We start from the raw sequence: 13,971 nt of genomic DNA on the forward strand, positions 1-13,971 counted from the left end.
CCAGGCCGTGCCGCACCTCTCCCCGGAGGAACGTAAGTGGACGACCGGGGACGGTTGCGCTCCTGGTTTCACATCCAGGAGCCCTTCACCCTTCTTCCCTTCCTCCCTTCACCCTTCACCCTTTCATCCCTTCACCCTTTCATCCCTTCATCCTTCACCCTTCTTCCCTTCCTCCCTTCACCCTTCACCCTTTCATCCCTTCACCCCAGCCCCCGTCTCATGAGGTTGTCGTCGAAATGTGGCGAAACTCGTGCACACTGTGTTTTCCGTCGACATTTTGACAAATGTATTATTTTTACGTACGTCATCCACCAATACCGAGGGAATTAGCGAAGGAATTTATGAAACTCTACTTCTACTCTACTCTACCTGTACTCTACTTCTACTCTACCTCTACTCTACTTGTACTTTACTCTACCTCTACTCTACTTCTACTCTACTTCTACTCTACCTCTACTCTACACCTACCCAGCTCCACCTCTACTCCCAGTCTAGGTTCTGATCCGTAGCACAGCCTGCTTTTGGCCCAGGTCTTCTGTTATTGTCTGCAGTGTTTATTTGGCTGAGTTATTAACGTGCCATCTGGATGGAGGCGCCCACCCACAAGCAGATGGAGCTCAAACATCAACGCCTCACTGCTCTTTTTCTTCCTTTTCTTCAGAGTTTTCATAAAACTTAATTGCCGGAGATTAAATTAATTACTGCATTTTGGCCGTTGAAATTACCGTTGAAATCTTTCATCGAAGAAAAACATTTTTTTGTTGTTTTCTTTTCAGTTGTGTTTTGCTTGGAGTTTTGCTGAAGACAAAGAATGCTGTGCAGAATAACAAGCGCAGGTCGGGGATCAATATCAAGTCCATTACATTTTACGAGCTGCAAAATGGTCTGATACAGTTTTGACATGAGAGATTAGGTGTTTTACAGGAATGAATGGAGACATGTTTGGGCACTGAAGTGTTCTGAGTGTAAAACGTTTTGTTAACGCAAGCAACCCACACCTCAAATAAAGAAAATACTTTTGTTAACTACCAGATACTTTAGCGACCGCTCACAACATTATTACCGTTTACGGCAATGACCTGAGAACTGAAAGGAGAAAACCCAACATGGCAGCTGATCATGTCTGAAGTGATGCAAGCGGCGAGCGTCCGGCAGAACCGTCTCCTCTGCAGAGGAGGGAGCTCTGCCGCCGCCCGGACGTTACTTTGTTTGAAGAGTAAAAATCCAATTTCCAGGTGCGCGGGAGTTTGTTTGAACTGGCTGATCAATGTTGCAAAGGTTAATGAGGTAGATATTGGCAGCAAAAATATTTGCATACCCCATTTATTGGCTACCAGACTCCGGGTATTGTATCAAATTCCCCAAATGAACTCGCTCCGGCACGGCACAGAGTATGGAAACCAACGTGGCTGGAAGCCCCGCGGCCGGCAGCTGCGGGAGTGTTCCTCGCTCGGATTTAACGCGCGGGGATATTGGGACTGACTGTCGAGCGGCACATGTGGAACCGCAGGGGTGTCGGTCGCCTTGAGTGGATTGACTTGAAAAATATAATGAAGTACTTAACCTAAGAGAGCTTTTAATTTGAAGGAACGTTAAGTTGAAGTGCCTTTCTAAACACATCAGCCGCTGCGGCACTCTTCTCGATTCCTGTGAGCTAATGCTGTCAAAAGAACACCTCGCCTTGCCTGAGTGACACACCAGAGGTGAATCCAGCAGGTTACTGCACTTCCCGGCACCCGAGCCGGCGTCCCCCGATGGCCCCCGATGGCCCCCGCACAAGGCAGGCTTTGTACCACGGGTGTCATGGCGATGGACCGGGGCCTCGCGCGGTGGAAAGAGCCTTTATATTGTTTTTGGAGAGTTCGGCTCCTCGGTGTAGGTCCCGTCTGCCAGTTGCACTCGAGTCATCTCTCCTCGTCCAAGAACAGCCCCCCCCCCCCCCCCCGCCCCCCCCACGGACCCTTCCACCCGCACGGCACGGAACAAAGTCCTCTCGGCAAAAAGAAACAATGATGAAATGTTGGAACTTTTGTTTGAAATGCGGAGGTGTTTCCGCTGCACCGTTCCCCCCGAAAGGCCCTCGTGGGTCGGAGGGCAGCGGGGATCCGTATCGGCGACGCGCCTGAGGAAGACTCTCCCAACGGGACGCAGAAAACTAAAGCCCCAAGCACCGAGCCCCCCATCGCAGAGTGAGCGTCACGACTCGACTTACTACGTCTCTTTTCTGTGACGGATGGAGGTCTGCGACTCGCGGCTGTAGTGTCTGTGGCAAACATTTGAAGGCGTCCGGACCCGTCAGGTCCACGCCTGTCTGCCCTCCCACCACCGCTTCCTGGCCCACGCAGAAACGGTGGGGATCGTCGGGAGTCGTGGGTTGTGAGACTCGTGGAGGTCACGGAGGGGGGACGACGGAGTCCGCCGCCGCCGCCGCCGCCTAGAGTGCCGTGACGCGTGGTGCCGCTCGGTTCACCGTGGCTCACCCGCTGGCCGCTCCCTCCGACCCGAGTCACCGCCGTCGGTGAAGCCAGGAGAGAAGACCTCCGTCTCGGCTTCTGCACCCGTGAGGCCCGCAAAGTCACTTTGTCCAGCTGGAGTTATTTTTTCGTTCCTCTTTCTCAGTCGCTCCCTCTCCCTCTGTCGCGCTATTTCTCCGCCCCCCCCCCCCCCGCTCCCCCCACCCACACCCGTCTGCCCACCCCACCCGTCTCTCTCTCTCGCTGTATTCTGCTCACTTGCCTCCTTTGCATATCAAAGAACAGAGTAGTTACAGTTAATGACCCATGGCCAGTCGGATTTACCTTGGTCCGTGACCACTGAGTTTATTTACTACCAAACACACACGCACGCACACGCGCGCACACACACACACGCGCACACGCGCACACACGCACACACGCACGCACGCACACACGCACACACACACACACACACACACACACACACACACACACACACACACACACACACACATACATACACACACACACACACACACACACACACACACACACGCACACACACACCGGGCTTCACCTCCGTCCAACCTCATCTATTATTCATGACGGTATTATTTATCAGTCATTATACTCAGAATGTCAATTGGTTACAGTATTCCCTTAAGCCCCAATTTACTAGTCTGGTAGGCTGGTTCAAATTGAGCTCATAAGTGTTTATCTGGGTTTCATTTCAGTATTCTTTTTTTTTTGAAGGTCACTTAAAAAAGAAACAACTTCTTCTAGCACGGCCTTCCTTTAGAATGTTTTTCTGGGGCGGCCACATTGATTAAAGCAAATTCAGCCCAATGTTCTCCAAAACTCAAACAAAAGTTTGCTAAAAGCAAAGTTGACTTTGCTCGCCAGTGCCATTCTAATGATCCGGAGGCGCTGACTCCGGTCGGCTTATTCAGTGGAAAACAATCGGGTGGAAGTGTTGGAAGCAGCATGGGGCTGGAGACACCGTCCTCTGCGACGGCCTCACCTCGTTAACGGAGCAGAATCACGGCCCCCGGCGCCGCCCGGGCTCCGGCGGCGAAAGCCCAGTCCCCCGGCGCGGCGCTAAGCGTTTGGGATGGGTGGTCCCTGTGTTGTTGGTGGAGGCCCTGAGCTCAGTGGTCCCCGGGTCCTCAGGCTGAGCCCCTGACGTTCTGGACATGGCGACGCCCTCGAAGCCTGTGATCGCCCGGCAGGCGGAGGTGAAAGGCTCGGCGGTGGCCTCCGTTCAGGACACGTCACGGAAAGTTTGATGTTTTTTTTAAACGACCCGGCAGCGCGGGGCCAAGTTCTCTCTCTCTCTCTCTCTCGCTCTCTCTGCCTCTCTTCCTTTCACACACACAGAGCCCGGAGCCGGTTGTACAAAGTGTAACACTCTGAAAAAAAAGCCAAATGTACAAAAAAAGCCAGATAAAAAAACTAAAATAGCAAATACACAAAAAATATATACAGCATTTACAAAATGCAAATCTATGCACAGAATAAGTTTAGTAAATATGCAGAAGCTGGGGCTAGCAGGCAGTATGGATGCTATTATAAAATATCAATATAGATGGATGAAAATCTATGTATCTATGTTGGTATACATTTTTTTTCTATGCTAATATTAAATGATTACATTGTTATTGCAATCTCTCTCTCTCCCCCTCTCTCTCCATCCCTCTCTCTCTCTCTCTCTCCCCCTCTCTCTCCATCCCTCTCTCTCTCCCCCTCTCTCTCCATCCCTCTCTCTCTCTCTCTCTCCCTGTCTCTCTCTCTCTCTCCCCCTCTCCCTCCCTCTCTCCCTGCACAGTAACCCCTCAGACATTGGTTTCAACACGTACACAGAGGTGATGTTGTGCTTCCTGCAGCATCACATTAACCTGCTGACACACTGCAGCTCCAACAAGAAGGAAGTGCTCGTATCACAGTAAAAGTATAAATAAAATATAAAGACAAGAGTATTGCGATGAAAACAGAGGTTTTTCATCAAAAATTCGACTCAGCTATAGGCATTAATGTACTTAATAGTCATTATGACCAAGACACTGTACACTCCAACTTTACTTTATTAAGTTCTATTGTTATATGAACTGAAAATGTTGATGGTCCCCTCTTGCTTTCTCTAATTATCTTATTGTGAAAATTGCATCACTATCACTTTAATCACTTGTATGAATCATGTTTTTAATAATACAATTTTAATTGAAATGATCTTAAAATAAAGTGGTGTAAAAATGTAAAGTCCACTAAAATGCAATAACTCAATTATCATGTGAAGTGTAAATAGTGTAAGGTACAAAAAGTTAAAATTTAATCTCAAGCCTTTGTACAAGAGAAAAAGTATTCACACTCACACGCACACACACACACTGACACGCAAACACACGCACACACATGCACACACACACACACACACACACACACACACACACACAAACACACTCATTCACACGTAAACACACACTCACACGCACACACACACACTGACATGCAAACACACGCACACACATGCACGCACACACACACACACACACACACACACACACACACACACAGGCACATGATTTAAAATGATACAGGTGAATGAGGGAGGTCATGATTTAAAGATTTTAAAGAATATTTACCTTGTTCGCTTCTACTCTTCTGTGATGTCTTGAAGCAGAATAGGAAACGTTCAAACAGAGCTTGGTTAATTATAGGATCCAGTTAAGTTTCCAGCAAAGCTCCACTTTGTGAGATAAATGAACCTAATGTGTCCTGGCTCTGCTCCTGCAGCCTGTCGGCTCAGTGTGCTCCACGCTATGCATTATACATTACCAGATATCTCGCACTACTTTTATCTCTGCTTTAAAAGTGGTTTGTTTTGACACTCTTTGCCGTTTCATTTAATGCCTTTGCCGGCGCTTTCCCGAGATTCAAGGTCAAGCGAAGGGCGCTTTGAGTCATTACGCGCTCCGTGGCCGCTAAGCAGAGGGACCGGAGCCGTGAAGCAGAGCCCGCCGAACACCGCGGGCCGGACGACCCTCACGAACACAAACACAACCACCAGCATTTTCCTTCCTTTTCGACTGGACTTTGATTTCGTTCTCAACCGTTTTTTTTTTTTTTTCTGGTTTTTGCTTTCTGTTTTTATCTTGTTTCTTTGAGGTGGAGTTTGTTTTCCAGATGCGCTATTTGTTTTGATTTGTTTTTGTCGCTGGGAGTGATGATGTCTGATATCTCTAAAATGACGAAAAACAAGACAACTTTGAAATATGCTTTACTCGTTGAGAGAGAGACGAGCGTGCGCTCCAGTCGAGTGAAGTTTATTCAAAAGTAATAGGAAGATTGCCGGTTCGATTCCCGGCTCCTCCTGGTGGCGTCCTGAAGTGTCCTTGGGCAAGACGCTTCACCCCTCGCTGCTCCCCACGCACCTTGCATGGCTGCTGTTGGAGAGATTCTCCTGCTTGGTTGGTGAAGTTAATCTGCCCGCTACAAGAAAACAAAACTGAGAGTATTAAAGATATTTATTCTTCAGAATAAAGAGAAAGATTCAGAGCTGCTCCAAAGCAGTGTTCTGATCAGTCTGCCCCTACTACTGACCAAGACAGTTTTATACCAAAGAGAGGTTGTGTGCCCTTGTCCAGATGGCATTTACAAGACTGCGCCCCTCAATTGTCTCCCTGGGTGTTACCCTCAAACAGTGATTTCATAGGTACATTCAAACTCTGGTCACAGGTACAATCCTATTATACTTTTCAATGCTCTTTCAAGCCCCCCTGGGGTTATCCTTATCTCCCTACAAGGCTGCAATTGACATTGTAGAGAAAAAACCCTTTTCATAAACTCTTGGGGACTAAAAAACCCAGAGGCAATGTTTTAAAACCACGTAACATACAAAAGGCTATTGTCTTCATTCAAATAGTTGATCATTGAGCATTTTCCTCTCACACTGCCTCCTTGGTGTATAAATAAAGGATTTACGAGGCATCATACTGTGTGGTGCATAATAGTACAAATGCAACTAAGAATCATGTTGAAATGTGTATTTAACTTGAAAACTGGAGCTCCAGCCTAGACAGCGTTCGGATTACATTGTCTGTTTAAATTCACTTCCTGGTGATAATGGTGATATGTTACAAATTATGAATATATGATAAATATCTTGTGTTGAGATGTCTCTATTTTTCTTTGCAGCGGTGAAGACGGTGTTGGAGGTTCCCGGCGGAAGTCGCTTCCTCCGCATCAACGCCAAGGGCCCCGGCGTCCTAGGTGAGCCATGCGGCGCTCTGATCTGAGCTCTTATGGCTCATTTTATCCCCACGAAATGGGATCAGATGGATCCAAAGAGGAAGGATAAATGTTTGTGATTATGCATGTAATTACGCATATGCAGAAACTCACGCCTGCTCATGTGCACGGACATAATAACTTATCCCATCCCTATCTTATCTCTGTCTGAAAAAACATGCGTTCGTGCACTGATTTATAAATGAGATCGTCACTTGATGTGATCCCGCGTGGGCCTGGTGGTGCACGTGTTGGAGGAGGATTAAGAGAGAGCGAGAGAGAGAGAGAGAGAGAGCGAGAGAGAGAGAGAGAGAGAGATAGAGAGAGAGAGAGAGAGAGAGAGAGAGTGAGGTGTTTAAAATCTGGAATAAGTTGTTTTGCAGGCCTGGCGTGAAATCAAAGCACAGAAAACTATCTCCTTTTCTATGGAAGGAAAATTTGACTTGTAAATTAAAAGAATCTTTACTGATCACACGCCACGCCACACTACAGCACATGCACATGCACATGCACATGCACATGCACATGCACATGCACATGCACATGCACATGCACATGCACATGCACATGCACATGCACATGCTTTGGATGGTGGCCTCTGCATTTGACCCATCCTGGCCTGTCATTCCTCCGGGGGGGCAGCCAGGAGCAGTATACGTCGTCGACGCCCGGGGACCTGGTTCCATCGCTGGTCGGACGATGATGGGTGCATGTTTTTGGTGGGGGTCCTTGCTGATGTTAGGTGGAGGAAACCCCATGTGAGCACGGGGAGAACATGCAAGCTCCACACAGAAAGGCTCCTAATTGGGAGACAACCCACCAGAGCACAGGGGGGAATCCAAACCAAGACCTTCTTGCTGTGAGGCAGCAGTGCAATGCACTGTGCCACCGTGCCATGTGCCGCATGCCAAATGTTATATAGCGGCACAGGCCTATGCTCTATACCAATATGAGCAAGAGAACATTACATACATATAACAAAAATCCATGTAATGTATTTAAAAGATGATAAAAAATATATCTAGTCAATAAAAAATATATTTAATTTCATGAACTCAAGAAAAACTCGTATTTCTCCTTGAAACTAAATTAATAAATCAAAACAAAATTATATATACATATACTGTATATATATATACTTTATCTAATTTTGGTTTGATTTTGTTTTGATATTTATATATATATATATATATTCTGTGGTATATTTTGTATATATTCTGCTATTTTTCTAAATCTGTGAAAACATTGCATCTCAGCCAGCAGCCTCCTCCCGTGTCCCCAAACCTCTTGTCAGAGTTTCTCTTGGGTTGATCATTAAACCCAGATGAACCCAGAGCGTGTTCCTGAGCCCCAACCTGCTCATACGCTCCAGTTGTGACCCGCAGCGTCCCCCGGGTGCGAGTCCTGAACCACGGAGCCATCAAACGCTTTCTGAGAGTGGAGAGGAAGCCGGGGACGGAGAGTCCAAGAGCGACTCCGGCACATCGTTTGTCAGTCACCAGGGGGGAGCTCAGCGGCGCGGACTAGACGAGAGAGAGGGAGAGGAGAGCGGGGGGCGGGAAACTGAAGCAGGTTTATGAGTGCGAGACCACAACCCGCGGTTCATGAACTCCGCTGGAACTTAATATCATCGGAGGCCGCGATCGGATTTTTCGCCCGCGCGGGTCATCTTCAAAGGGTCTGCTCCTGATCACAAATGGCCGCTTGTTTCCTGCCGCGTTAAAAGGCCGCGGCTCGTGTTAATTGTTTCAAGTCGCCGCGAGGACACCAGGCGAAAGGTTGCGATTGAAGTGGAGAGGACGGATTGAAGATAAACGGAACATTCTGGGTGTTTGAGATGCTTCTGGTCGTTTGTTTTATTTATTAAGTGACTTACATGTGCAGTCGCATTTTAATTTGAGTCAGACACGAACGGTGTGTGAGGGGACGGACGAGGCTCGGATTCATCGCTCTGCGGCGTCTGAACGGGCTCTGTGGAGGGCGACGCCCGCAACTCTCCAACAGGAAACATATGTCAGACTCAGGAGAGCACCGTCTGAAGTATGTTTGGTGTTGGGGAGTGGACACGTTTTACTGCATTAATGGCCAAATTTATGCTGACAGATGAAAATATACTTGAAAAAATGTCATTTCCTGAGTTTTTTCAGGAGATATACCGTAGGTGTTATTTGATAAGGCATCTTTCAAACACAACATGTAGCCGAAATGTCATTCATGTCGTCCATGTCATTTCAGATCCACCCACTCCCCTTTGCTTTGCTGTCACTCCCTTCCCTTCCCCTGGTTTCCCATTCCCTCTTTAGCCCCCCATTAAAAATACCAGTCCACTTCCCTGTGTTCTCTGCATTACACTGAGCTTTCCCACACTACTTCCTGTTTCCTATACCTTCCGTCCGAACCTCTGCCTGATTCCCTGCCTGATTCCCTGACCCTGATTCTCTGCCTGATTCCCTGACTCTGATTCTCTGCCTGATTCCCTGACCCTGATTCTCTGCCTGATTCCCTGGACTGTGATTCTCTGCCTTTTCCCTGCCGGATGTTTGCCTTCTCTGACCAATCTCCTGGTCTTGTGAACTTTGACTTCTTGCCTGATTGTTTTTGTGTCGTGCTTATGGGTTAACAACTGTTCTGAGTCAGTAGGTGTAACAAAGATAATGCTATCCAAATAGAGGGAAATCTACAAAATTGCATTAAAAGAATGGAAAGGAACATAGTTAAATAAAAAAGCTGAGTCTATAAAGAAAAGTGAACAGGGAGTAGCACTGTGACAACTAGTGATCCAACATGGGCAGGTTAAGGTATTTAAAAGTATTTTATTATAAGTAGTAAACCAATTGTAAAAGATAATATTACTTCTGTAACAGACCTTTTTGTCAAATGACCCTCTCCCCCCCATCCCTTCCCCTCCATCTCTACCCCCATAGTCATCGAGGCCGTCTCCCTGCAGGGGAGGAGGGAGGAGACCAGTCTGGTGTCCACCGGCTCCTACTCGCTGGGGAACTCGTCCCTGGACTTCCAGAGGGGCCCGGAGCGCCAGACGCTGCGGGCACACGGACCGCTGGGCGCCGACTACACCATCAAGGTGGGTGAGACTCAGGGCCAGAACCGGAACCAGAACCACCTTCAAGTTAGACAAACATATTTCAGATACGGACAGGGGGACAGACGGACAGTTAGATGGCCGGACAGATGGACGGTGCCAGTAGTGTTTTTCTGCATAGCACTCTATTGCTTCACAATCGCTTTCATAGCGAAAGAAAATAGAAATCATAAAAGTTGATGCATCTGAGCGTCTGGCTCTGATTCAGCAGTGAAGCCGAGCGTTGCAAAGAGTCAGGGTGCGAAGAGCGGTGCGAGGAACAACACAAGAACCTATGACTTACTACATACACATCATCACACACCACCAGGGGTTTTGCTGTGGAAAAGGAGGGAAAAGAAAAGAGAGAAAAAAGGAGAAAAAAGGGTTTCTATCTTCACTGAAAAGAATGAGTCATTGGATCACCTTTAAAAAATGCAGTCAATTTGTAAAACCTGTATTTTTTTAGGTGTTTCTCAGCTTAGAATTGATAGATTAAGGTGAACTCATTGAGTTGAGAAAAGGATTTACAAATTAAAGCATTTTCTTTTTAAGTTGATCCACTGACTCCAATCTAGTGATTATTCTTCAGTGGACATGTGTCCAGAGGAGACACGAGGACAGATAGATAGAAATACAGATAGACAGATAGGTAGATAGATAGATAGATAGATAGATAGATAGATAGATAGATAGATAGATAGATAGATAGATAGATAGATAGATAGATAGATAGATAGATAGATAGATAGATAGATAGATAGATAGATAGATAGATAGATAGATAGATAGATAGATAGATAGATAGATAGATAGATAGACAGACAATAAACAATAAATATAAATTAACAAAGCAATAAAATACACTGAAAAATATAAAAATCTAAAGTATTAACAATGAATAACAAAATGTGCCAATTGTACAACTGACCTAATGATAACCAATAAATATGAGACAAACTATTAAAAAAATCAATAAAACAAACCTAAAAAAGAAACTTAAAAGTAATAATAAATAATAAATTATTGCCAATATACATTACAAAAAACATAAAATTACATAGAAAATGGAAAATTATAGGAAATTATATAAGAAAAGATATAAACCTCAAAAAAAAAGAAGAGTCAGGAATTCTCCCTTTCTTTTCATAATTTATTTTGATTTGGTCATTTCCTCATGCCGTGTCACTGACCTCCATGTTATTTCAGATCTGCCCACTCCCCTTTGCTTTGCTGTCACTCCCTTCCCTTCACATGGTTACCCATTCCCTTCCTTAGTCTCTCAGTATAAATACCAGTCCCCTTCCCCGTGTTCTATGCCAGATTGTCTCTCGCATTACGCTGAGCTCTCACTACTTCCTGTTTCCTGTACCTTCTAAAACTCTGCCAGATTCCCTGCATGATAAGTTTGCCTTCTCTGACTGATTTCCTGGTTTTGACTGTATATTTTGACTGTATGTCTGTTTTAAGAATAAACCTTGTGGACTTTGACTTCTTACCTGAATGTTTTTGCGTTGTGCTTATGAATTCACATCCATTCTGAGTCAGTGAGAAGACCAGATTGTAACAGTACAATCTGGCCATAAATGAACCCAGCCGACTCAGAGACTCTCAGACAAGGGGATAGCGGCACAGGCCTATGCTCTATACCAACATGAGCAACAATTCACCGCCATTGCGACGGCTCTCCAGGAATTCTCTGCACGCCATGATAAACGTTTGGAGGTTATTGCAACTCAGTATGCCTCAGATCAGTCCTGTGTCCCTATTTATCGTCCTTCAACAGAATTCCCTGACCGCTCTGGGCTACCTCCTGAGTACTTGCTGCTGATGCAGCTCGGGCCCCCTCGCTTCCACCAACTTCTACAGTAGGTTCATCTGGAACTATAGTCTGGTGGTGTCACCACTCACTACATTAGCCTCCCCAAGTTCTCATTTCCTCTGGTCACCTACAGCGGACAAGGCCTTCGGTGATTTAAAGAGACGGTTCACGTCCTCACCCATTCGCAACCTGCCTTACCCTTTCTATTAGTTTGTGGTGGGGGTGGATGGCTCAGATTTGGGCGTATGGGCTGTACTCTCCAAGAAAGAACCGTTTATTGTCTGGACTGACCACAAGAACCTCAAATACACCCGATCAGCCAAGTGACCCAGACAGGCTAGGTGGGCGCTGTTTTTTAATCGATTTGACTTTATCTTTATACCACCTGAGAGAGTCCCAGGTGGTCTATTAGATAGAGAGTCCTTTACTATGCCGCGGGGACACTCCTCCCAGTTAGCTTGTCATCTAGGGGTAGCCAGGACACTCTCCCTTCTCTGACAATGTTTCTGGTGGGAATCCATTGATTGGGACACCCGGGAGTTTGTGGCTGCATGTCCTGTATGCTCACAGAACAAGAACTTCCATCAAGTCCCAGCTGGTCTCCTCCCGCCTTGGCCCATTTCCTAGAATCTGTGGTCACATGCCTCTCTGGACTTAATTACTGGGCTCCCCGCATCGGAAGGTAACACTACTACCCTCGTAGGTAGGTAGGTTCTCTAAGGCTGCTTACTTTATTCCACTGCCTAAATTGCCCACAGCCAGAGAGACGGCTGAAGTCATGCTAAATCAAATGTTTAGAGTGCACGGCCTCCCTAGAGACATTGTCTCTGATAGGGTGCCTCAATTCACTTCTCGACTCGGCAGTCTGCTGGGGGCCACAGTGAGCCTCTCTTTGGACTCCCATCCCCAGTCCAATGGCCAGACAGAGAAGATGAACCCGGAGATGGAGACCGTGCTGTGATGCATGGTTCCTAACTCATGGTCCAGACAACTGATATGGTTCGAATATGCCCATAACACCTTGCCCAGCTCTGCTACCTGCCTCTCTTTCAGTATTCCTAGGGCTATCAGCCTCCTCTGTTTCCCGAGCAGGAATGCGGGGCCAGTGTCCTATCTGTTCAAGCCTTCATCCGACGGTGCCAGCATACCTGGCAGCTAGCTTGTGCCACTCTACTATGCATCTTTGATCCCTACCGGGGTTCATCCAACCGTCGCCGCACCCCGACTCCCGCCTACACTCTGGGACCGAAGGTCTGGCTCTCTACGCAGGACTTACCTCTCCAGGTTGAGTTCCTAAAGCTGGCCCCACGCTTTGTAGGGCCATTTCCCATAGCCAAGATCATCAACCCAGCTATTCACCTGCATCTTCCCCAGCCTTTCGCATCCACCCCCCCTTCCACATCTCTTGACTCAAGCTGCTCAGGAGAGCCCGCTTGACTGCCTGTTCCCTGCCAGATAAGGTGCCCTTCTTACTGATCTCCTGTTTTTATTTAATAAACCTTGCAGACGTTGACTCCTCACCTGATTGTTTTTGTATCGTGTTTATGGGTTCACATTCGTTCTGAGTCAGTGAGCATAACAAGAATGAATAATACAAATTTGCCAAAGATACAATACATATAATCACCGATCAATATAAACTTAAAAATCAACAACAAACAAAATAAACCATGAATACAAATAAATGAACAAACAAGAAAAGGTCTGAATTTTCCTGATAAACATGAAGAGGTCTGATAAGGTTCAGGTCTCAATTATAAAGTTAAAATTAATTAAATTAAACAGAAGATCAATTTTAAGCATATAATAAAAAATAAAAAAAATTTCAGGGGAGGAAGAATGATGGCAACATACTTTGGAAAACCTTGAACGAAATAATGGGTAGAGCCAAAAATAATGCACCTTCTTTCACTGAGGTGAATTGAATTTTCTTAACAAAAGCAAAGGACACTGAAAACCATTTTAATAACCATTTTGCAGACAATGTTGATATGTAAGAAAGGAAATGGGCTCCCCTAGTCGGGGCGGCTCGAATAATAACAAATTCTATCTTGAAAAACAAACAATGGGTTTTTGAGTTTCAACCTAAAGTTTAGTTGGTGAGCTAATTAATGATAAACCAGCTGGTATGGATCATTTGGATGGACGGTTACTTCAAGTTGTTTAGAATATATTATCATTGCCAAAATGTCATTGTGGCGGACCGAGGGGAATGGTTAAGCCGCGGCTTAACCACTACCCTTGGTCCACCACAGTCACATTTTCAACTTGAGTCTGAAGGAGGGGTTATTCCTCAACATTTGGAAATCTGTCAAGGTTGTACCTCTTCT

General features: G+C 46.1%; 1 protein-coding gene across 2 annotated transcripts in view; it reads left to right on the forward strand.

Moving 5' to 3' along the window:
• Positions 1-13,971, forward strand: part of adamtsl3 (ADAMTS-like 3) — a 169,396-nt gene that overhangs the window by 96,804 nt on the left and 58,621 nt on the right. For both annotated transcript variants that reach the window (XM_079997512.1, XM_079997513.1), the window contains 3 exons: positions 1-32; positions 6,648-6,722; positions 9,665-9,822. The exon at positions 1-32 is cut by the window's left edge and continues 95 nt beyond it. In XM_079997512.1, the coding sequence (XP_079853638.1) occupies positions 1-32; positions 6,648-6,722; positions 9,665-9,822 (265 nt within the window). The remainder of the gene's footprint in view (positions 33-6,647; positions 6,723-9,664; positions 9,823-13,971) is intronic.

The sequence above is a fragment of the Zeus faber genome (genome assembly GCF_960531495.2).
Source record: "Zeus faber genome assembly, chromosome: 3".
Taxonomy (NCBI): Eukaryota; Metazoa; Chordata; class Actinopteri; order Zeiformes; family Zeidae; genus Zeus; species Zeus faber.